At 34.3% G+C, this 23,724-nt stretch overlaps 2 protein-coding genes across 3 annotated transcripts in view; one reads left to right on the top strand and one right to left on the bottom strand.

Annotated features, from left to right (window-relative positions):
* Positions 1-5,329, bottom strand: part of POLR3G (RNA polymerase III subunit G) — a 97,760-nt gene extending 92,431 nt beyond the window's left edge. Inside the window, exon 1 of the mRNA XM_060093142.1 lies at positions 5,000-5,329. The gene's annotated coding sequence lies outside the window, so the exon portion shown is untranslated. The remainder of the gene's footprint in view (positions 1-4,999) is intronic.
* On the top strand, positions 5,019-21,297 carry CETN3 (centrin 3). 2 transcript variants are annotated; one of them, XM_060093144.1, is made up of 5 exons: positions 5,019-5,139; positions 6,961-7,096; positions 8,692-8,806; positions 15,147-15,338; positions 21,078-21,291. In XM_060093144.1, the coding sequence occupies exons 1-5, from the start codon at positions 5,123-5,125 to the stop codon at positions 21,119-21,121; spliced, it is 504 nt and encodes a 167-aa protein (XP_059949127.1). In that variant the 5' UTR covers positions 5,019-5,122; the 3' UTR covers positions 21,122-21,291. The 2 variants fall into 2 exon arrangements, with proteins under 2 accessions (XP_059949127.1, XP_059949129.1); XM_060093146.1 differs by lacking the exon at positions 5,019-5,139 and adding an exon at positions 5,161-5,228 and having other exon boundaries at positions 21,078-21,297.
* Positions 21,298-23,724: the final 2,427 nt, after the last annotated feature.

Raw genomic sequence — 23,724 nt, 5'->3', positions numbered from 1 at the left:
GTGTATATATGTCCATGCCGCTCTTTCACTTTGTCACAGTATGAATCCATCTTTATCTTTTTTCCACAAGGTTACCCAGTTCCAATACAACTTATCTAACTATTAGGGAAAAGCAATGGACTAGATGTGATTTTGCCATAGACAAGATTGGATGTTTTAATACCAGAAAGGAAATCATAATTATAGAAATGGGACTTATTCTTATAATCAACCATGAAAAGAAAGCTATAAGATATGTCTTAGACAGGAAGCAACCGGAAGGAGAGATTGGGTAAAGTATACTTGAAAGCAGTAATTGGAGAACAAGAAAATAAACTTCTTTCTTGTTTGGAACATGTCAAGGTCAGATTGTATAGTAAACAGTTTTCAGTTATATTATAAAAAATAACATCTCCTTGTCCTTCATGTATTTTTCCTACTTCATTATTTGCCTTTCAATTTTTTAATCTTTGTATTTTGGGGGTTTTATTGGTTTTATTATCATACTTATCTTTTACACATATATTTTTTCTATCTATTGCTTGCAATCCATTCAATTTTTCTTCTTGAAAACATTCTAGGTGTCCATCTATTTATTTTAGACTAATTGCCTTCTAAGCCTTTTGTATCTCACCTTTTCTCTTTTCATTGAATTATGAAACATACTAGTTTTCTCTTGCTGCCATAAAAGATTACTACAAATTCAATGGCTTAAAACAACACCCGCTCACTATGTCTCAGTTTTATAGGTCAGAAGTCTAGGTACAGTGTGGTTCAACTCAGTCTTAGGGTCTCACAAGGCCGAAATCAAGGTGTCAGAAGTGATGTGCTCTCTTCTGGAGGCTCTGAGGATGAATCTGCTTCCAAGCTTAATCAGGTTGCTGCCAGGATTCAGTTCCATGCTTTTGTAGGACTGAGGTCCCCGTTTCCTTGCTGGCTGTTGGCTGGAGGTTGTCTCAACTTCTAGAAGCTGCCCACTTTCCTTGACTCATAACATCATTTTTTCTTTTTAAAGCCAACAGTGGTGGATTGAGTCCTTCTCGTTATGCACATCTCTCTGACCTCTTCTGCCTCAACATGGAGAAAGTTCCCTGCTTTTTAGGGCTCATGTGATTAGACTGAGCCTACTGGAGAAGCTCCTGATCTTAAGGTTGGTAACCTTAATTACACCTGCAAAGTTCCTTTTGCAATGTAATATAACATATTCACAAATTTCAGGAATTAGGGCATGGACATTTTTGGTGAGCCATTCTACCTCCCACACTAGGTTATAATTCTTGTCTTTTATGTCTATCTTATTTTTTTATTTCACTCATTTTTATGGAGTATACCTCTCAGACAGCATAAATGATGACTGAATTTTCTGAAATCTTTATTATGTTCTCACATTTGATTTTTGTCTTGACAGGGAATAGAATCCTAAATTCAAATAATTTCCCCTTACAATTTTGATGGTATTGTCATCTATCTAATGTTTCTGATAAGAAATCTAATGCTAATTCAATTATTATTCTTTTACAGATCAGATTCTTGTCTCTGAAAGCTTTTAGGCCTTTTTCTTTTCTTTTTGATGTTATAAAATGTCTTGTTGATGTGGCTAGGTGTGGTTTCTTTACCATTTATTTTGTTCAGCACTAGGAATATCTATCAATGTGGAGACTTGTGCTACTCTTCAGTACCTTGAAATTTTTCTTCAAGTATTTAGTACTTTGATAGTTTTCTGCCTCTTCTCCAGTTATTGCTCTCTCTTTCTGGAATTCCTGTTAATCATATGATGGACCTATTGAATTAATCCTCCACGTTTTTTCAATTTTTCCATGTTTTTGTCTGAATGCTATATGTTCTGAAATATTTCCTCAATTAAGCCATCTCACCATTGTATTAAAATTTTAATTTCTGCAATCATTTATTTTCAAGTCTTTTCTTACTGTCAGGATGTTCCTTTTTCAAAGTATCCCATTCTCCAATACAGTATTTTTTTGACCACCTCTTAGAAAGCTTAATATTATTAATTTATTATGAATTTCTTTCGGTTCCTAAGCTCAGTCTTCCTAGATAGCTGTTTCTTTTCCATAGTTTTATCTTTCATGCCATTGATTTTCTTCCTATCGCTGACGGGTTTTGATTTTTCATTCATTTTTTTAAGAGTGGGGTTCTAGACAGAGGTGAAGAGAAAGAATAATGAAGAGAGGAATCTGGAGAAACTGAAGTGTAGTGGTTTCCTAAAGAGCTTTTAAATTTACATTTTGTATTTAGCCCTCTTCTCATTTCCACCCTCTACTGTATAACTCTAATCCTAGGGTCTCTCTGGGACTCTGCCAGTCAGATCAACTCTCTCTGAACCTTTAGTCATCTCCTGCAAATTCTGAGAGGCCACTTTGATGATCTGTGTCATTTGTTAACAGGCTTCCATGTTTCTTTAGATCTTTCAAATATTTTTCGAAATATCTTGTCTGCTGATGGTTTTTCTCCAGGTCACTTCAGTATTAGAAATTAATTTCTCTACTATTGTTTCATTAAGGTTTCAGGAGGAAGACTAAACAAATACTAATGCTACTATCTTCTTAAATCAGGAGTTTTATCTACTTTTGGCTCTGGCTCTGGACTTACCATTCTGATTACCATATTCTATTTTCCCAAATTATTTGCCCACAAAATCCATTCTCCACGAAATGACCATAAACATCTCACAAAATTCTAGTGTTTCAGAGACCAGGTGTGAAAAACACTAACATTTTACTAGGTACATTACTCGTCATGTTAAAAAAAAAAGTATCTTTTATACTTGGTTTATTAATATGTATTTTGTTAGGACTGGGTATTGAGTATTTTCCAGTGTTTTTTTGGACATTTGAGATGATCACCTTAACCTAGAATTATTATTAATTAGTTATGATTAATTAATACAGACTTACATTTTGAACTATCTTCGCATTTTTAAAATAAACACTACTTGGTTATAGTGAAATGTTCCTTAAGACAATGCCAAATTCATTTTGTCACTATCTAGGACTTTTGCACATATGTTCACTAATGAATATCTAATATGAGGCCAACACATACAATGGTGAGCAACATGCACACACTCTCATCATGGAGCATGCATTCAGTACTTTAAATGCTTTTTAAGACGCTAAGGGTTGTGCTAGTTTCAAAAATTAAGCTAAGAAGCTCGCCATGATGCTTTGGATTTAAAGCACAAGAATTGGCTCTTTAAGAATTTTTAAAACTCACCCATACATCTGAGTAGGCTGGATGCCTTTTTATCTCGTGATACAGAACTTTGGCATCATTTTAAAGTCCTGTCTATAGCTATTAACCTAAATCAGTTTTCTACCTTTTTTGAGTCCTTATCTTTGTTTTCCTTGAAAAGTGACTATTTCATTTTGGTATTAATATTTATTGGCAGAATGAAGTTGTATAAAGTAGTTTAATAATTTTTAAACCTCCCTTTTAAACTACCAACTTTATTAGTGACAATATTCCCTTTCCTGTTACACTTCTCTAACTCTGTCAATTTTATTGGTATTGCCAAAAACCAGTTTATTATTAGATTATGAGAATATCTTACCAATTTACTATTTTAACAATTTTCTTTTTAAAACCTGTTTTCTAATTCTTTTGTTATTGTTTTATCTTTAGGAATTTCTTCTTCCTAATTTCAATTAATTTTGTTCTTCATTTCTAAAATATTCAAATAAATGTTTGGTTTATTTTCATTCGTATTTAATAATAATTTTCTTCTATAGCTTGGTCTCTATCTTACAATTTTAATACATAGTTTTTTCATTGTCATTATGTTCAAGTACGTAATTGCAATTTTACTGTCCTTTTAGACTCAAAGGTGATTTATAAAGACAATTTGAAGTTTTCTACTTTTGTTTTTTCGGGGGGCTATCCTGTAAATATTATTTTTTATTTAGCTTTATTCCATCATACCATCTTTACTTAACAAAATTTAGCTCATCCTTCTAGGCCTAACATATATGTCATCTCCTTCAAGAAGTCTTTCTTCTACCCTGCTGTGTTCTCTCCCTTCTCTAAACCTGTACATGTATCCCTTTATATTTATACCACAGGGTTTATATATCTTCCTCCTTCCCCGGCTCGACACCTACCCTCAGGCAATTTCATTCCTTTATGAGATTTTCAGTTTAGCTCAGTACTTTGTGAGTTTTCACAGCAAGATTCCATTCAGTGCAACAAATATTTATTGAACATCTAGGAATAGCGTTAAATGAAAGGTATAATCCTGGCCTTCAAGATTAGTAGGAGAGATGAACAGGTAAAGATATTAAATACCCAAGTGAGCTTCAAGAGACTTGGTTAGGTAAGTGAAGGTAACATCATGTGTATAAGCAGCTTACAGACCTTGGAAATAAGGACAAAAACGTTCAAAGGAGGAAGAGGGGAGCAAATGGCCCTTTAGGTACAGCTCCACCGTAAATTGCTTAATAATTCAACCCAGTGCTTATCAAAGTATAATCCATAGCACCTGCCTCAGAATCACTTGGCGTTTGTAAGAAAAAAAAAAACAACGCAGATTCACACCTACTAGAATCAAAATGAGGGATATTTAAATCTGCGTTTTAAACAAACTCCCCATATACTTAAATCAACCAAAAACGTAGAACACAAGGCAGTCAAATTTCGCAGACCTCTTTCGTAAGCCTCTCCTTCCTTCTAGCCAGAGGACAGCCTGCGGCGTCTTTCTCCCCTTCCCTTCCCGCCCCGTCTCCCGACACTGGCCCACAAGCCGCAGGCCCTCTCCCCTGAGGCCTTGCTCAGCCACCTTCCGACCGAAGAGCCAAACAGACACTCAGACCCTCGCTTCGCAAAGGATTACGGAGGAAAAGCAATAGGCCAATCTAAAGGGCCGGAGGCGTAGCGGGGGAGGCCGGCAGGGAGATCTCTTTGATTGACGCGAAATACGCCCAATGAGAGCAGAGGACTAGTGACGCTTTCGCCTCAATGGGCAGGACATTAGCGATTTCAACCAATCCAGCTCAGACGTGTTTACCTTGTGGGAGGTGCTTGAGGCCGCGGAGGTCGTTGGTGTCTGTTGAACGGCTTGTGGAAGTCGTGCTGCATTGGGTAGGGGTTAAAATCGTTCTCGAGAGGAACGTCTCTGTCCGAAGAGAACATGAGTTTAGCTCTGAGGTCGGTAATGAGCAGGCGGCAATGCTCTTCACACCCCGCCGCGGGCCCCAGGGCGGCTGTGTGTGGAAGGGAGGCAGCTTGGGGCCGAGGCGAGGAAGGGAATGCAGTTTGGGACGAGAGGAGAGATCTTTGGCCAACCTTCCCGGGCCCGGACCCCTCACCCTGGAGGCTCTGGTGAGCTCCGCACACTTCTGCTGAGGTGGTCATTTTTGTCAGGCCGTTGGGCTTTGGACCGCCAAAAAGGTGGGCTGTCTTAGTCTCGAGGAGGCAGTGAAATATCGCGAGGTTTCTATGCGCGGTGTTTGCGGGAAACCAGGCCTTGGAGCATCCCTTGTTTCAGTTCCTTGTCAGCGGCTTCCAGCTCGCTGACCTCCTGCTAACATACTTACCCATAAATTTTGGAAATAACACAAAACCCACTCCTCGCTCTTCTCCTGCGGCCAGGCTTTACGGTATAATCGGAGACACATTTTAGTGATTATAGTTGGTAATCGCTTAGTTTCTTAAATGTCTTCAGCTTCTTTACCTTTCCTTCGGTTACAACCTCTAACGCACTGTTTGTTGCCTCCGCCCCAACCCCAGCCAGAAGTTTTACCTTAAAAATGTCTGTAGTTACGTCAGACTAAAAAGGTACCGAGTTCTAATAAGGGATAATCGTGGTATCCTTGGATGGGGTCAGCTGTTGGTGGGTTGCGAACTTGCCCCTTCAGAATCTTGGGAAGAGAATGACCCCTGGGAGTTGCAAGTTTGTGTGAAGTCAGGTCTCTTGTGAAAGAACTTCCTCAGCTTTATCATACCTCTTTTGGTCATTTTTAGTCGTCTCTTGCCTTTTTCGGGGTAGATTTCAGAGAACAAAACAACTTCAAATGCAAATAAATAAACTCCACTGGGTTTTACATTTTTTAAATTTATAGAATTCTTTCGTTTCAAAACTTGTTCTTATACAAGTTTTGTAGCCCCATTTGAAAACTTGGAACACTTAGATCGGCACCTCTTAAGGAAGACATTTCTGGCTTTTACAGTAAATTACTTTCTTAAAGTTTTTTCAGAATTTATGAGAAATTAAGTCTAGATGTATATGTTAAGTGAGATTTACAAGACTATTGCCTCTTCACATTATTATATAGAATTAGCACAAATATTATGTACTTTTTTTGGTGTTTAGTATTCATGGTATGCTTAGGTTCATTATTTTGGCTGATTTGTTAATATTAATGGGAGAAATTACAAAGAAGTGCCAAACTTAAAAATGTGTAATCTGAAAACATTTTTAACCCACAGTGCCAAAATAGTAAGTTAATTGATGAATTAGATGTTTTTTACAATGATTTTGATAATTATAAGCACTATAAAAGTAAACCTAATCTATAGTGATCATCAGTTGTGAATTGAATTCTTTTTTTTTTTTTAACAGTCTATATTGTAGAAAGATGGGAATATGGTTGCTTTGTTTTTTGTTGGGGTTTCTGACATAAAACTAGTGTTTCTTATTCACAGTTCTTGTTTCTTCCACAGTAATATTAGTGGGAATAAATACAAAGCGAGGAAGAGGGAAAGCTAGGTCCTCATTTCTTTTAATAACCTGTAACACTTTTCAGTTTAGGAAGTACACATTTATAGCAACCTAGACTATAAAATGAGCAGGGCTTTGACTCACATAGGGAAAATTTCTTTATATTTTTACAAAACACTTCCTTTTTCGAAATTTAGAAAATTATTCATTGGCTAATTTTTATTGCATTTTTGGAATTTTATTATTTAGAAGCCTAGGAGAATAGGATTAAAGTGGACTAAATAGACTTTTTTCTTATCATTTCATAGAAATGAGCTTGTAGTAGACAAAACAAAGAGGAAAAAAAGAAGAGAACTCTCTGAAGAACAGAAACAAGAAATTAAAGATGCTTTTGAACTTTTTGACACAGACAAAGATGAAGCAATAGATTATCATGAATTAAAGGTAATATATATAAAATATATCTTTTTTTGTTAAAATGATTTGCATTTTTGACAGTTGATTTAAAATATATTTTTAAATGTTTTAATTAAACTGGTTTTGGAAATATGAAACCATTTTAAACATTTACCGTTAGGTGCTATAATAAAATTGAATAGTACTCAAAACATATCTTTTTAGAAACTCCTTTTCACATGGTAAAATGAATAGTATTTTAACTGTAAAAATATATTCCTATGGAGGGGCTTATTTTCTACTCACATACTTAAAAAATTTGAAACTATAGGTCTTAAACAGTTCAAACTATATTCCTCTTCCCACTATGTTTTGTTTTGTTTTGTTTGGTTTGGTGATCCATTGATTTTTCAGACTGAGGGAGTATTAATTTGTTTTTTAATTTGAGCATGTTATTAACAGTCTCAACCTATTTTCTCTGGTGCAAACAACATAAGTGATGTCTGATGTTGACACAATGCTAATGGGGAAAAAATGTCAATTTTAGGTTTTAGAATTTTATAAAGAACCAAGGGGAAATTGGTGTTTAAGGTAGTTTGGGTCTTAAACTCAGCACAATGCGAAAGATAATATTTTTGTATCTCTTTAGCTCACTTTTCCACTGTTTTAGTTACCCAGCTTCAATCCATTCTTCCTTTATAATGTCTCTTCCATTTGTTGCTATTCTTATTATCTTGGTTTGGGATCTTATTTTATATCTGGAACTTCCTAAATGGTTTCTCCATTTCCTATACACTATCATTAGATTCGTCTTTCTAAAATTCTTTCATCATACTATTCATTGCTCATAAACCCTTAGTGGCTCCTCATTGTACACTGGGTAAAGTTCAGATTTTTTTCATTTGTATTGAATGCCCTCCACACTTTTACTACCACCTACTTTTCTCATTTGCTAGCTGCTTTCTTCCGCCTGATCTTTTCCCATTCAGGTAAGGTAAACTGCTTTGTTCATTGCCTCCAAGACTATTCTTTATTTCTGTGTGTGTTTTAATACTAGTCATTCTTTTCTAAATGCCCTTCTACTCTACTTCATCCACATATGATTCGAGGAACAACTCGAATCTCTCCAAATAAGGCTTCTTTAACCAGTAACATCTCTCCTTCCTTGTTCCTAGTAACTAGATCTCTTCTTTCTCTAAGGTCAGGTTCTTAGACCATTTACTTGATAACTAATCATGTCGAGTCTGATGAAAATTCTTATTTTAATTTTTAAAATCTCTTCTATTGTATAACTTTTTAATATTTATGCTGTGCCTTTTTTTGGATTTGTTTGTTAATCCTTTGAGAAAAAATAACTTATTAAAATTATCTGTGCACTAAAGTCAGTACATTGTAGAATGTATTTTATAAATACTCACTGATTAGTTTGTCATTAAACAAGGGATATATAAATGAAAAAAATTGCCATTTAATTTCAGTAATGAAGAAGAACTATCACTGTTATTTTAGAGACATAAAACATGCAAAAGAGTGTGTTTTATTGATGTATTGTCTTTTTAAATAGTAAAAACTTATTTAAGAATTGGAATTCACTTCTTTTGTAAAAAATGTTTATAATTTGCTTTTCCCTTTTAATCCAAAAGGTGGCAATGAGAGCCTTGGGGTTTGATGTAAAAAAAGCTGATGTACTGAAGATTCTTAAAGATTATGACAGAGAAGCCACAGGGAAAATCACCTTTGAAGATTTTAATGAAGTTGGTGTGTATTTTACAATATTGTAAAGACTATTTTTACAATAGTCTTTGTAATCAGCAGTTTGTTAGGAAGTTATCTGGTTACTATCAATATTTTTTAAAGTCTCTGGGTTATGGAATTTTGCTATTGAACATTGCTGTGTAATGTGGATCTTATTTTCGGGTTTTTTTGGTACTCTTTTTTTTTGCTGATTTTCAAAGAAAAAATAAGATTTATAGCTTCACTGTAAATGGGATTTATCTTTTTGTCTTTTGTTCTGAAGATTTTAACCAAGGAACTGTTCTGTAGCTTCTCCCGGGAAGATGTCTTTCCATGTAATATGTACCTATATTATGTGATAAAACTAAAAGAGTGACCAAAAAATTATTTCTCACAGTAAAAGATAAAATTTGGTATATTTTTGTTTGGAAAATATTTCCCAGGACCATCCTAGTATGTGATTTTTGTTGGCAAAGTGGAAGGAGAGGAAATTGGTAGCAGTTGGTATCTTTAGCTGTAGATGAAGTGCATGCCTTCAGGTTGACAAAGCTTATGAGGGGCTACCTACTCTGGATGACCTTGATCTCAATGAATAAAGTCATCTCTTTAAAGTTGCTGGTGGGGAGAAGATTGTGGTAAGGGAGGCAGTTGGCAGACTGGGAGCAGGAGAAAACATTTTAGAACAACCCACTGGGTTATAGTATCAGCATATTATTTGGTTATTTTTAGATATTTTAAAAATCTAGGAAAATTCAGTTACACACATACATACACACAAACCCTTTATTTTAAATATTCAACAAGAAGTAATATGAGAAACGAAAAGAAATGGCAGTACGTGTGGAAAAATAGATTCTATCATTTGTAATTTCTTTTAAATCTGAAAATTCAAACCAAAAGCAAGGAAAAAAGAAATTAAAGAACAAATAAGTCTAAAAGACAAAAAAAAGCACTGCACAGAAGATCCCCAATTTATGAACTAATAGATGACTATTTAGAGAGGCAGCTTGTCCCTTTGGAGAGCATATTCTTTTTTTTTTTTTTTCTCTAGTTCGTAGAATTATTTACTTGAGAAGAGGTAGAGAGCCATCTTTATTTTCCCAGCATTGAAGCTTTCTGGGGTTTATGATCTTAGTTCAAGTTTCAACTTAGATTGTTTATTGAAACAAGGATCAGGATACAGTAGAAATGATACTACTAGGAAAGAGCTATAATTCAGGTACATTTGGTACAGTGTAGTGTTTTAGCATGGACATTTTGGAACCAGGTTGCCTGGGTTTAGATCTTGGTTTTGCCACTTACTAGCTTGTAACTTGGTCATTTTACTTCTCTGTGCCTCATTTTCAGCTATAAAATGGGTATAGTTGTATTATCTCATAGGGTTCTTAGGAGGAATAACTAAGCTAAAACTATGTAAAGCACTTAGAAAAGGGCCTAGTATGTAGTAAGTTCTATTAAGGGTTTGTTGTTATTATTACTTCAAAAATTAGTCTTTGTTTCAATGGCTGGAAAATATGTATATCACTGGAACATAAAAAGTATTCTTCTCTATGTATTTATATTTTCTCATTACCTTTTTCCTGTAGTTTTAGGTTATTTTAAGCACTATTTACCTCTAGTAATTTTACAAAACATTTCATCTTAGGTGAATACAGTTTTAAAATTCTGATTTTATTAGCAGTTGAAGCCAGAGTCCCATGTAACTCTACCTTTCCTGACCCTGCATCTCTTCTATGTTATTAACAGAACAGAAATACTGGGTTCCTTCTAGAATAAATGGTCATGAGTAAACTTCAGCCTCACTTTCAAAGATCAACCATTTGGCAGGCTTAGTACATACTTTAACTATCCTAAGGTTACCTATTGAGAATATCAACTGTCAAATAAAATTTTATTACTGTTTGGGAATCAAATAATCAAAAACTATTACTTTCCCCATTTTTTGATCATTCTTAAATAGTAACTGGCCACAGATGAATAAGTGTTTTATAATTTGGGACAAATAACTCTAAATCAGAATATTTGAATCTTACTTTTATCTACTATCTATTACTGTTTAAGGATATTTTTCCACAGATATTTACAGGTATTTCTAGATAAAGTTTGGCACTTCATATTCTTTCCAATGCTAGAAAAAAGTATTAAAATATACTTAATGTAAGTTTAGAATTTAGACAGCCTGAGGCTAGTGAGTTACAGGTGTTTTAGGAATTGCTGCTTTAAAGTAAGACCAAGATAAGTCAGCTATTTGTACTCATCTATTTTTGGCATGTACTATTTATTATTTCATTGCCTATTTAGAATAGAATATTATATTGTTTTTTGTTTTGCTTAGCAAACATTTGCTGAATTTTTTGGCATTCAGTACTGTGCTGGGGTGAGGGAGGGGAATTAATCAAAAGTTACTAAGAGGTTCTTCTTTCAAGGAGCTTACAATTTAAATGCGGGTGATAACAAGCTGTGATGCTCTGTGGTAACTTATAATTTTGTATAGGGCAGTAGTGGCATACTGCAGCCCTTGGGCCAAATTCAGCTGTTGGCTGTATGCTGCCACATCCATTCTTTTTTTTTAAAAAAATTATTTATTTATTTATTTATTTTTGGCTGCGTTGGGTCTTCGTTGCTGCGTGCGGGTTTTCTCTGGGTGTGGCAAGCAGGAGCTACCCCTTGCGGTGGCTTCCCATGTTGCAGAACACGGGCTCTAGGCACGTCGGCTTCAGTAGTTGTGGTGCATGAGCTTAGTTGCTCCGTGGCATGTGGGATCTTTCCCGGACTAGGGCTCGAACCTGTGTCCTCTGCATTGGCAGGTGGGTTCTTAACCACTGCCCCACCAGGGAAATCCCTGCCACATCCATTGTTTTATGCTGCTTTTGTGGTACCATGACAGAGTGAGTGGTTGAGACAGAGACCTTATGCTCCCTCGCTCCCCCTCAAAAAAAGCCTAAAATGGGCCTCCCTGGTGGCGCAGTGGTTAGGAGTCCGCCTGCCGATGCAGGGGATACGGGTTCGTGCCCCGGTCTGGGAGGATCCCATATGCCGCGGAGCGGCTGGGCCCGTGAGCCATGGCCGCTGGGCCTGCGCATCCGGAGCCTGTGCTCCGCAACGGGAGAGGCCACAACAGTGAGAGGCCCACATACCGCAAAAAGAAAAAAAAAAAAAAAAAAGCCTAAAATATTTACTGTCTGGTCTTTGGCAGGAAAGTTTGTCAATTCCTGATCTAGAGCAATTGAAGACTTTGCAGAGGGGATTTTTAATTTAGGCTTTGGGAACAGGAATAGGATTTCATCACAAGGGGAAAATTGTGGGAGGGGTATAGAAAGGCATTCTAAGCAGAGAAAACAGCAACAACAAGGAGTAATAGCAGACATATAGCATGTTCAGAAAACTTCAGTTAGCCTCCTGCTCTAGAGGATAGGGAAATAACTGGAAAGGTAGGACTGGGCCAGCTAGGTAAAGTCTTGCATAACACAGGGTTTGGATTTTAGTTAGCAGAGGATCTATGTCAGTCTTTAAAGAAGAGGAGATAGTATGTTTTAGAGAGGTAACTGTCCAGATTATTAAAGATTTGTTGGAGGGAAGAGATTGCAGGCAGAAGATACAGTTGGCCCTCTCTGTCCCTGGGTTCTGCTTCTGTGGATTGAAAATATTAGGAAAAAAAAATTCCAGAAAGTTCCAAGGAGCTAAACTTGAATTTGCTGAGTGCCTGGCAATTATTTACATAGCATTTACATCATATTTACAACTATTTACATAGCATTTACATTATATTAGGTATTATAAGTAATCTAGAGATGATTTAAAGTATACAGGAGGATGTACATAGATTATATGCAAATGCTATCTGTCCCAGATTTTGGTGTCTGAGGGGAGTCCTGGAACCAATCCCCCATGGATACCATGGAAACTGAGGGATAACTGTAATAGACTTTTTATGCTGAGGGTGGTGAGAATAAAAAGAAAAGCGGTACATTCAAGAGTAAAAAAGGTGGTAACCTCAGTACTCTAGGATATAAGTAACTGGATTTAAAGTTTTAATGTGATGTTTTTGAATTTGCTTTATTAAGTGATTGTTATAATGTATAAGGCCTATTTTGAGTAAGTACATTTCTGAGAGTATAATTAAATCATTTGAAAATTGAGTTACATGGACAGAAATTTGTAAAATAGATTGAACCCATCTTTACTGCTTGTATGTCAGTCGCTTTATTTTCATTGAAAAATAAATGTATTTCTTATAATTCTACTTTGTAGAATAAGAATAGAAGATGAAGGCATGGAGGATAGTCACCATAAAGTTACAATGTTTTAGCTGTCCAGAATGATGGGTATTTATAGTTCCAAAGAAAAGGTGCATTCTAAGACAAAGTATTGATAAAAGATTATATAGACACATAAATCTGAAGTAACTTACACAATTAAAGCACCAGTGGGATAGGAATTTATACATCTTGGAGCCCCATCTGTTCCCCAGATCACCCTGTTGCTTCTTTAAATACATTAATATTTTCAGCAAGCTGCTTTTTTGGTTCACCTGTCATGTAAATTATTTAATTGGTGAAGAAAATTTCTTAACACTTTTTTTTTCCTTGTCCTGCTTTTTTGTTGGGACTAAATTCAAAATAAGTTGAGTATGAGCCATAGAGTTAAGTGTGGTATTTTATTTTGGTGTTATGGCTGTATATATGCCAACTCCTTTTTAACTGAATATTTATGAGCTTTGATGATTTGCATACTTATAGTAATATACTTCAATTAGTTACTTGGAAGACTTTTTGTATAAAATTAATGGATAAAAGAAAACTATTGAATATATGTGTAGATGATTTAACATTAGCTTGAATAGGTGCTTATTCTAAAGCTTATTCAACCAAATATGATGAAAACAGCAGCAAAACAACTATTTGTGGGGGCTTGGATTGTATTTTTCTTTTGGGTACATTAAATATTCCAGTATTTTCCATCTATAAGCATTTACAAATTTTTAGTGATTCTGTAAACCTCAACGGGACTGAGTTATTATTATTATTATTATTATTTATTTATTTATTTATTTGCCATACGTGGGCCTCACACTGTTGTGGCCTCTGCTGTTGCGGAGTACAGGCTCCGCACGCGCAGGCTCAGCGGCCATGGCTCACGGGCCCAGCCGCTCCGTGGCATGTGGGATCTTCCCAGACCGGGGCACGAACCAGTGTCCCCTGCATCGGCAGGCGGACTCTCAACCACTGCGCCACCAGGGAAGCCCAGGACTGAGTTATTTTTAATGGGACAGTGAAGGTCATAAATACGTCTTGTTGTAGTGGTAGACTAGCATGTAGAATTACTTCAGAGATATTTCCTTTGATATTTTCAGAATTTTATCTAGTAACTTAAAAAATTTTATACCACAGATTTAAAAATTTCTGTTATTATGGCTATTGATTAAAGACTGTGGTTATATTGAAAATATTAAGTTGACTCTATTATATATTATTACATTTAGTATTTTAAAATAATTACTACTATTGAGGCCTGAAATTACTCACATTTAATTTTAATTTAGCTGTTTGATAGGTATTATCTTTTTTTTTTTTTTTTTTTGTGGTACGCGGGCCTCTCACTGCTGTGGCCTCTCCCGTTGCGGAGCACAGGCTCCGGACGCGCAGGCTCAGCGGCCGTGGCTCACGGGCCCAGCCGCTCCGCGGCATGTGGGATCTTCCCGGACCGGGGCACGAACCGGTGTCCCTTGCATCGGCAGGCGGACTCTCAACTACTGCGCCACCAAGGAAGCCCCAGAGGTTCTTTTAAATCATGACGATATGAGTGGAATTTTCATCTACTGTCTGAGATTGTGTCTGTATCAGTGGTGGCAGTTAATTTTATAAATTTGTCGGGGGTTTTTTGTTTCTTTTCAAGTTGTATTAAATTTGAAGAACAATCAGTATTACTAAGTTTAGCCAGCAAACAACTTTTATCTAGTTGGTTTTAATTGTTTTGTTGGTATATCATCTCTACAACTAGGTTACAAACTCCTAGACTTGTGTGCTTGATGTCAGTGGAGCCTAGTACAATTCTTGATAATAGTAAAACTTAAATAAATATGGTATAAATGTAGTTTTCAAAATTTTGCTTCTGTGTGATATAGTTATGCTTATTCTTATAATAGGATAAATTGTTGATAATGTAAAGGTTAAATTTTAAAATATGGATTTGGTTTTTCTAATTTTCTGTTTATCTCTTTGGGCTTTTGGACTTTGGCATTTTTATTGTCAAACTAAATGTTGACAGATTCATAGCTTTAATTCTCATCTAATAATTAGTTGATTTCACAAATGAATGCCTTTGAGACTATAAAGGTTTACTTTTCATATTTTTTTAACTGTAGTGACAGACTGGATATTGGAAAGAGATCCACATGAAGAAATATTGAAGGCATTTAAACTATTTGATGATGATGATTCAGGTAAAATAAGCCTGAGGAATTTGCGACGTGTTGCCAGAGAATTGGGTGAAAACATGAGTGATGAAGAACTTCGGGCTATGATAGAAGAATTTGATAAAGATGGTGATGGAGAAAGTAAGTTTTGAGTAAAACATATATTCCAAATATGCCTACTGTACACATATAGTAATTTTTTCTAAAACTAAATGATTTTCAAGACCCTTTGCAAACTATCTATTTAGTGTAAATGTTTTTCATCCTATAGTGGGAGTTTTGCATAAATATTTCACATACTCAGTTTAGAATGAAGCAGACCTTTAAAACCAACTATACAGATTATAGTATGAGCTTCCACACTTCAAGAAATTGCTTTACTTTTCTTTGAGGTGAAATATTTCCAAAATTTCAGCCACTCAGTAAAATTTCAGCCTTTAATGTCTTCTTCCTCAACCTACATGCGTGTCTAAGTTCTGTTGAGTCTACCCTCCAAATATTTTTAATCTGTTTTATTTCTTTGTTTACTGCTACTGTCCTAATTCAGGCCCTAATTTCTTTGTAGGAATGTTATCATAGCTTTGTTCATTATTTCCTTGAATGCCTGCTGGGTACAGTGTTCTGTGTGCTGACTGGTGCTACCCAATGAAAGAGGCTGATGTTGTCCCTGCTCTCACTGACTTTACAGTCTCTTGTAGCCTCCTAATTGCCCTCTATGCCTATAAGCCTCTTTTCTCTTCCTAATTTGTTCTAGCAGCATTCTTTTCCTAAAATGCAGGTTTGGTGATGTCATTTTCCTGTTCAAACACTTATGATGATTCTTCAGTGCCTATGGAGTAAAGTCCAAAGTCTTCTATGATCTGTCATACCATAATTATCTAGTTTTATTTCCCACTGTATTCTTCTACTTTCTACTTTAACCCTCACCTCCCATATAGTATACACACTTTGACAAAATATACTCTGTCCTATCTTTTTATGCTGTGCCTTTCATCACGCTATTCTTTAATCCTAGAATGCTCTAATTGCCAATTGCTGTCTGCTAAAATGTTAGTCGTTCTCTCAGGTTCATTTTAAACTCCATCTTTTTGTCAAAAGCCTCCCTCAGTGGTTTCTGTTTATAAATTATGAGATTTCCATTAAGGGCCCATAACATTTAGAGAAATAAACTATTTTGACCTTTTGTACACTGCCTTCTGTTAGTTATATACATGTGTGTCTCTCCAGTTATATTGTGAGCCATTGAAGAGTAGTTTGGAATCATATAGTGTGAAAGGCCTGAGGCTTTAAAATCATACAGACCTGGATTTGAATTTAATCTCTGCCAGTTACTTAGTAGCTCTGTAATTTTGTGCAAGTTTTTAACATTGTCTGAGTCTAAGTTTTCCTATTTATAAAAATCAGAATGGTAATACCTTTCCTGATGGTTGTGAGTATTAAATGAAGATAACTGAAGGTGCCTAGCATTAAACGTAAACTTGTTTTCCTTTTTCTTCTTCATCTTTATATTCTCCTGCATTTTCTTGAACATGATGAGTACTCTGACGTTTGTTGACTTAAGCAGCGAGCAGGAGTGTGCATTACAGTAGATATATGTTGCTATAGTACCAACTATTCATTTTTACATTAAAAAAATATATATATATCTAAAACCTTGGAAATACTGGCATGCTTCAATAAGGAGATAAGACAGTAGCAAATAGTTATCAGCTCAGATTGTCCATTAGAATTGTGCATTATTGTGCTTTCTAATTATATTTATGTGACTATTATTTGAGCATTATACAACTTTTCTATTTTTAGTACTAGCTCTTTGAAGGGTATCGATATAGTTAGTTATATTTTAAAACAGAGATGATTAAAACTTGAGAAAACTTAAAGGACTTCTTAAGCTGTAATTCTAATATTTGGATTTATAATCTGCTGTCTTCATAGTTAAAAAATGTTTGTGTCTTCCCTAGCTGTTGATTATTACCGTAAATTAGCTTTAAATGAGTTCTTTTATGTAAAGGTACTCTCTTCAGTGGTAGAGAGAATCTTGGTATGTCTTTTTCATACTCCAGCTACTTATGTGTCAAACGACCAGAGTTATAAACAGCTTCTTTTTCCTGTACTAGGCTCATGCAAGTTAGGTTTTAGTTATTAGCTTCATTTGACATTAGAATAAAATACCAGTTAGTAGCCTGTTCTTAAATTCAAACTTCATGTGAAACTTTTCTTAGAAAATGTGTCCATTTCTTGCATCCCTTGCTAGACCGCTCTACCTGCTGCTTTTGAATTTGAGTTCACACCTGTGCTCCATTGCTGGGAGATTTATTTTAGTGCATCGTTAAAACATTTCTATGGTCCTCACTGCTTGCATTATTCCACTTTAAGTCACTGTACAACTGTTGCTTGGGCATCCTACTGTCATTTATTCACATGACTAACAGGCAAATAACACTTTTTTTTTCTTTTTTCCAAGTGATTGATTACAAATAAAATAACAGGCAAATAACACTTTTTTTTCTTTTTTCCAAGTGATTGATTACAAATAAAATACACCTGACACATAATCTTTTATTGTTAAGACTTGTCTTTTTTTGGGGGGATAGGAGGGTGGTCTTATCATATTAAAATAGTCTAATCCAGTAGTTTCCAATCTGAGATGTGGGTATCTAGGGGTGGAGGCCTTCTGAGGTATTGTGCAGGTTCTGGGAGTTCATGTATGCATCAAATATTGTCTGTAGACCATACAAATAATATTATAATATTATAATTATATTATATATTATATATTATTATAATATATATTTATATATTTATATAAATATATATTTTTTTATATAATTATATATTATATATATATTATTTATATATAATTATATATTATAATAATATTATAATATTATAATATTATAATATAATAATAATAGTATTGCACATGCATACATATACTGCTTTTTTCAGTTATATTTAAATGCTATTGTGATTGATTGCAGAGTTTATATAGCTATTTGACATTATCTACTTCTCAAATGAGATATACTAAGGATAGCTGTTATTGTGGCAAGTCCAGAAAATTATTATTGAAAGGCATTTTCATATTCAGAAACAATGCAAACTCCAACCCTAATCTATTTAGTGTGGCTTTGGGTTACTGCCTTAATTTATATTGGGTCTCTGTAGCTATCTGAAAATCTGCCCATTTTTGAAAAAGTGGGAAGTTAGATTTTATAATAATTTATTAATCTGATCACTTAATCTGTTTTTTTTTTGTTTTTGGACTGTAGGCAGAGTTTTTCTTAGATATAACTAACCTGCTTTCTTTGTATATGTTAAACTGGTAAAGATCATAATACTTTGCTACCTTTTTTGGACTTCAGTAATTGTTCTGTTTTTACGAATTTTTCACACTTCAGTATTTGAGAGCAATGAAAAATTTTTTTATTGTATATATAGAATAATAAACATGGTGAATGAGGAATTAAAGGAAAGTAGACATAATACAAAATATAAATACAGCTGTGGTAATGATATAGAAAGAATCCCTCCCAAGATATATAAAATACAGTAAATCATTTTGGAAAAGTGGAAGCAACATCTAAAAAACCAAAGTGGACCATCTTCTAAATAATTATGATGAATGTTAACATTTGTTTAGTACTTTATATATGTTAGATTCTGTGCTTAGCATGTTACATTGTGGATTATGTCACTTAATTTACATAATAGCTTTTGTGAAGTGAATACAATGTTATACCCATTTATGCATAGGATACATGCATATATATAGATGAGGAAACTAAAGCTCTGAGAGTTTAATAACCTGTGCAAGGTTATTACAGAGCCAGACTTAAACTCATACCTCCATAATGACAAAGAATATGCTTTTAACCATTAACACTGTATTGCCTCTTGTGCTATAAAGTAAAATATTAATTAGGTTTCTATGTTTATGGAGTTTTTTTTTTTTTTTTGCTGTACGCGGGCCTCTCACTGCTGTGGCCTCTCCCGTTGCGGAGCACAGGCTCCGGACACACAGGCTCCGCGGCCATGGCTCGCGGGCCCAGCCGCTCCGCGGCATGTGGGATCTTCCGGGATCGGGGCACGAACCCGTGTCCCCTGCATCGGCAGGCGGACTCTCAACCACTGCGCCACCAGGGAAGCCCTGTTTATGGAGTTTTTAAAATTGCATACTATTATGGGAAATAGTGTGTCAGTAAAATATTCAACTGACACTTCAGATATTAAAATTTGTTTTTTCCCCTCAAAGCCAGATGGTCTCTGGCTTTAAGAAATTAAGGTACTTAATTTCTCTAAAATTTTTTATTTTAATGACATGTAATAAGATTTACCCTATGAAATGATTGATTTATGAAAATTTTGTTTAAAAAGGCAGTGTAGAAAAAAATGAAGTGTCATATATGTTTGAGTCAATATATATTTTATCAAATGCCTATTTTAAGGTAGGTATTGTGTTCCTTACATCAAGGAACTTGATAGAGAAGGTTATAAAACCAAATGTATAAAGGCATCGCAGATTCTCCTAATTGTCTGAAAGTCTCACTGACGATAAAGGAGCTAGTTTAAATTCCTTAGCCACTTTCTTCCCTTCAGCTTTTAGGTTCACTTTTTTGGACTTAAGTATTTTGTTTTTAGGTATGAAGTTATGGAATAGTTTAAAATACTTCTGAAATGCTACAGTGCTTTACAGTGTTTACATATAAATAATATAAATATTGAGTTGCTTTGTTTTAGAACTATATGAAGCTTAATTTGGAATTTGAGTATTGAGATTTTACAAATTGAGGGGAAAAAGTTTTAGATCTTTAAGTAACAAAACATAAGTACTTTTCAGATTTTGAATATTTTAATCATGGCTCTATTATGCTGTTAAAATAATGTGTAGTCAGATCATTCCAAGGCTGCTTTCCTTATGTTGTTTTTCTTAAAAATATACCCTTGTTTCCTGTTTTGGTCTAGATGCCTCACTCTAGATTTTTCTAAATCAGGGGTTCTTAAATAAAGATACATATTGATGAAATTGTTTAAAATTTTTATATATTTTGATATATTTTTTTAACTAGGGAGAGAGGGGTCATAGCTTTCATAAGATACTGAAATGTATTTGTTTAACTGCAAAGGTTAAAAGATCAGTACTGTAATTTATAAAATCACTGGAAGTATTTTCAGTTTTGTATTACAGGTTTTGTATTCTGTTCTACTGTGTCTATCATAGTGTCTTGTAGGTGTTTCATATTGAATGCATGAATTCATGGTTCTTTATCGGCTCCTGGATGGCTCATTCCTCTTAACTCCCTATAGCTTATTTTTTGCAGTATTTTTTTCTTTAACTATGTTTCAATTAGTTTTTCTTTAAAATAGGCTTTTAAATATATAAAAGTTCCAAAAAACAATGACTTGACTTTTTTTCTAATTCTAATATATTTTTATCCTTCAGAATTCTAACTTACATGTGTGATATATTTAAGCTTATTTACTAAGAAAGGGTTTGCTAAATGAACTAGTACAGTAACGATTATCAAGAGAGTTTATCTAAGAAATTTAAAATTTTAAGTTTTTAAAGCTATTAAGTGTGTATAAATATTATGATTATGATGGATTTTTTGTAACTTATATACTACTATGTCTTTTTCTTAGCTAATACTATAGAATATTAATTTATATTGTTTATTATATTTTATGTATTTTTGTATTCATGAAGTTCAATTTAATTAACGTATTCAACTTCCTAGCAAAGAAGTAAAAGCAAAAAGCTATGTCTTGGTTTATTAAGAATTTTGTATAATATGAAATTTAAAGATACTTGGTAAAATAGTAATAGTGTTCTCTGAAAAAAATTTGTATTTCTGACTTACATTTTCTTTCTTACCACAGTAAATCAAGAGGAATTCATTGCTATTATGACTGGTGACATTTAAAGAATTACAAGGATAAACACTAAGAATGTTGCAGTTATCATCTTATATTCTATTTTTGTGCCTGAAGCCATGTTTAAAAAAAAAACAACTTAGTTCTTTTTTCCAAAAGGACCAAAAATAAGCATCTTATGTATTCATATTTTACTACTGTTAGGTTTCTTTATATGAACAGTATTGTTAGTACTCTAATAGTTTAGCTTTGTATTTATAATATAGCTTTTATATATAAAGTTTAAAAAATTGAATCATGTGGTACACATTTTTTGAAGGTTTTTTATTTAGCATTAGTAGTCACTTCTGTTTTGGTGCACATGTTTTTCAGACTTTCCTTAATAAAATGTTTATTTTTTAGTATTTTAAAATTTGGTAAATTTTCTGTTTATTTTGATTCCAAATGTCTGCTAACCCTCGAGAGTATCTTTCTTAAATCTTTTCTCTGTACACGGTTGGTTTCAGAAACGAAAATTGAAATATAAATTGCAATAGAAGAGCACATTTTTCCATTACAAGTTTGACATTTGATGTTTCAGTACAAAATGGTGACTCAGGATAGGCATAATTCCTTTTTCATGAGTCATGTCTTTCAGTTTGGAGGGAAAAATATTGTGCATATAGACTCATTTATCCTCATGTATTCAATATTATGTTCTGTAACACTTTTGGTGTCTTAAGTTATGACAGTTAAATCTGGATATTTCTTTCTTAAACTAATTGAATATAGTTTGAATCATCTAACTTCTTGACAAAGTGAAAGATTTAAATTTTGGAATTTTGATCTGTTAAGATAATTATCACTCAATTAAACGTCACAGTGATGAAAATAGGAAACTGTAAGCCACAGAAATCATTTAAAGCTCTGTTTTAGCTGTATAAAGGAATGTTCTGTGATTCACCAGGAAACAGTGGAGACAGATTTTCCAGATATTGGTGGGTTCTTCTTCCTTGTAGAAGTGTATGTTAGGGGGAAACACGTGGTTTGGGGAGATAGGTCATAGTAATAATTTGAGGCACTTTAAATGTTGTGAGCCTCCTAGAATATTACAGAAAGAGTTATCCACTAGAAATTTAACAAAAAAATCAGTAGAGAATAATGTAACAGTGGTGATATTTCAAATAGTTATCTAGAAAGCAAGTTAATTGTTCACCACATTAAAATTCAGTTTTGAATATGAAATCAGTGTTCACAGTAATACCAATATCCAGGGCAACAAATAGACTGTGAAATTTAAAAAATTGTATCACGTTTACTGATGAATTTGCCTTCCATATCTCAATCACAAAATGTGTTGATTTCCAGGAAATTGAAGAATAAAGAAAATGAAGAATAAAACACAAACATGTATCTAGGCTTGCTAGTCTTTTACCACTTTATTGGAATAAATAACCTAAGGTACTTTTTGTCACTTACAGAGGTAACTTCTTTATTCTTAATATAAATGGGTACTCCTTGGGATGCCAGCATTTTGTTTCTTCTTACTGTGGGTTGAGGGAGGAATGCTCACTTCAGTTCTTTATGTTTGTGAAAGCTTTCTCCTACAGAAGGGTATGAATTATTTTCAAGTTTTTTCCAGTGTTAATAACTGTAGAGTCAGAGGCTTATAAAATTGGCTAGTAGAGGCAGCAATAAGAAGAAAGGAGTGAATTTGCTTTAAACAAGAAGGAAGTGAAGGTGGGTATTAGTCATTTACCATTATAGTTACATTTATTATACAATGGCATTTCATGATGTAAGAAAATAACTTTCTTGCTAAACTTACCTACTGCATCTGCTGTTCTGGTGTCTGGTAAGCTTTGATAGTTTGGGATTTGTCAGTTAAGATCTTGTCTTATATATAAACCATCAAAACCTACTTTAAGTTGTGTGCCTCTTAACAGCTCCTAGATTAGGGTCTGGAGGTAGGTAGTTGGGGTGGGGAGGAAATCAAAAACATGCTTGTTATGCAGTTAATATGTGGTGTGGGTACTGCACTAGGCTTATTTAATCTTTATTGCAGGAAATTCATACAGCACCTCTAATGGAAGACTTTCAAATTTAGTTGATGCGCCAGTGTTAATGGTCTTGCATTAGCAAATACCATGATGAGTTAGACGATCCAACTGAGTTGCTAATTTCCTCAACTCCCTAAACCATTCTGTCTGATGCTAATCTCTGGGTGTAAATTCTCTTGGGAATTGCTGGTGATGTGTTCTACACTAAAGATAATTTCTAATGTTCTGAAGACCAATGTGAAGAAGGCAAAAGAGTTTCAAAAAATCACTTAAAATATGAAGTTAAACAAATTACATAAGTAATATGTAAAGGCATTATATAAAGTAAAAGTGAAAATTCTTTTTTTTTAAACTGCCAGCTCCACTCCCATTCCTCTGAATAGTATCAGTTTCAGTTAGACCTCAGACATCAAGAGGAGCACAACTGGATATTTTCACAGAGTGTAATATAGGGAATAGGTTAAATTGGTGCTGGAGAACCAAAAAAAAAAAATCAGGAAAGGAACACTGAGATAGCTGAGGGTAAAAGTTATAGTTACTGGAAACTAGAAGCTGGGAGGAATGGTCCTATGGAGCAGAGACTCGGAGATGGTTGAGGAAGGGGGCACTGGTAG

Source organism: Mesoplodon densirostris, chromosome 3, assembly GCF_025265405.1.
Source record: "Mesoplodon densirostris isolate mMesDen1 chromosome 3, mMesDen1 primary haplotype, whole genome shotgun sequence".
NCBI classification, from domain to species: Eukaryota; Metazoa; Chordata; class Mammalia; order Artiodactyla; family Ziphiidae; genus Mesoplodon; species Mesoplodon densirostris.
The sequence above is the reverse complement of the archived record's forward strand: the minus strand, read 5'-3'. Positions and strand labels throughout refer to the sequence as shown.

Bases quoted from the DNA above. Each gene is read 5' to 3' on its own strand.
- CETN3 (XM_060093146.1), top strand. From the start codon at position 5,161: ATGCTCTTCACACCCCGCCGCGGGCCCCAGGGCGGCTGTGTGTGGAAG. The intron at 8,807-15,146 runs GTGTGTATTTTA...TTTTAACTGTAG, and splicing joins TGAAGATTTTAATGAAGTTG to TGACAGACTGGATATTGGAA. The intron at 15,339-21,077 runs GTAAGTTTTGAG...TTCTTACCACAG, and splicing joins TAAAGATGGTGATGGAGAAA to TAAATCAAGAGGAATTCATT.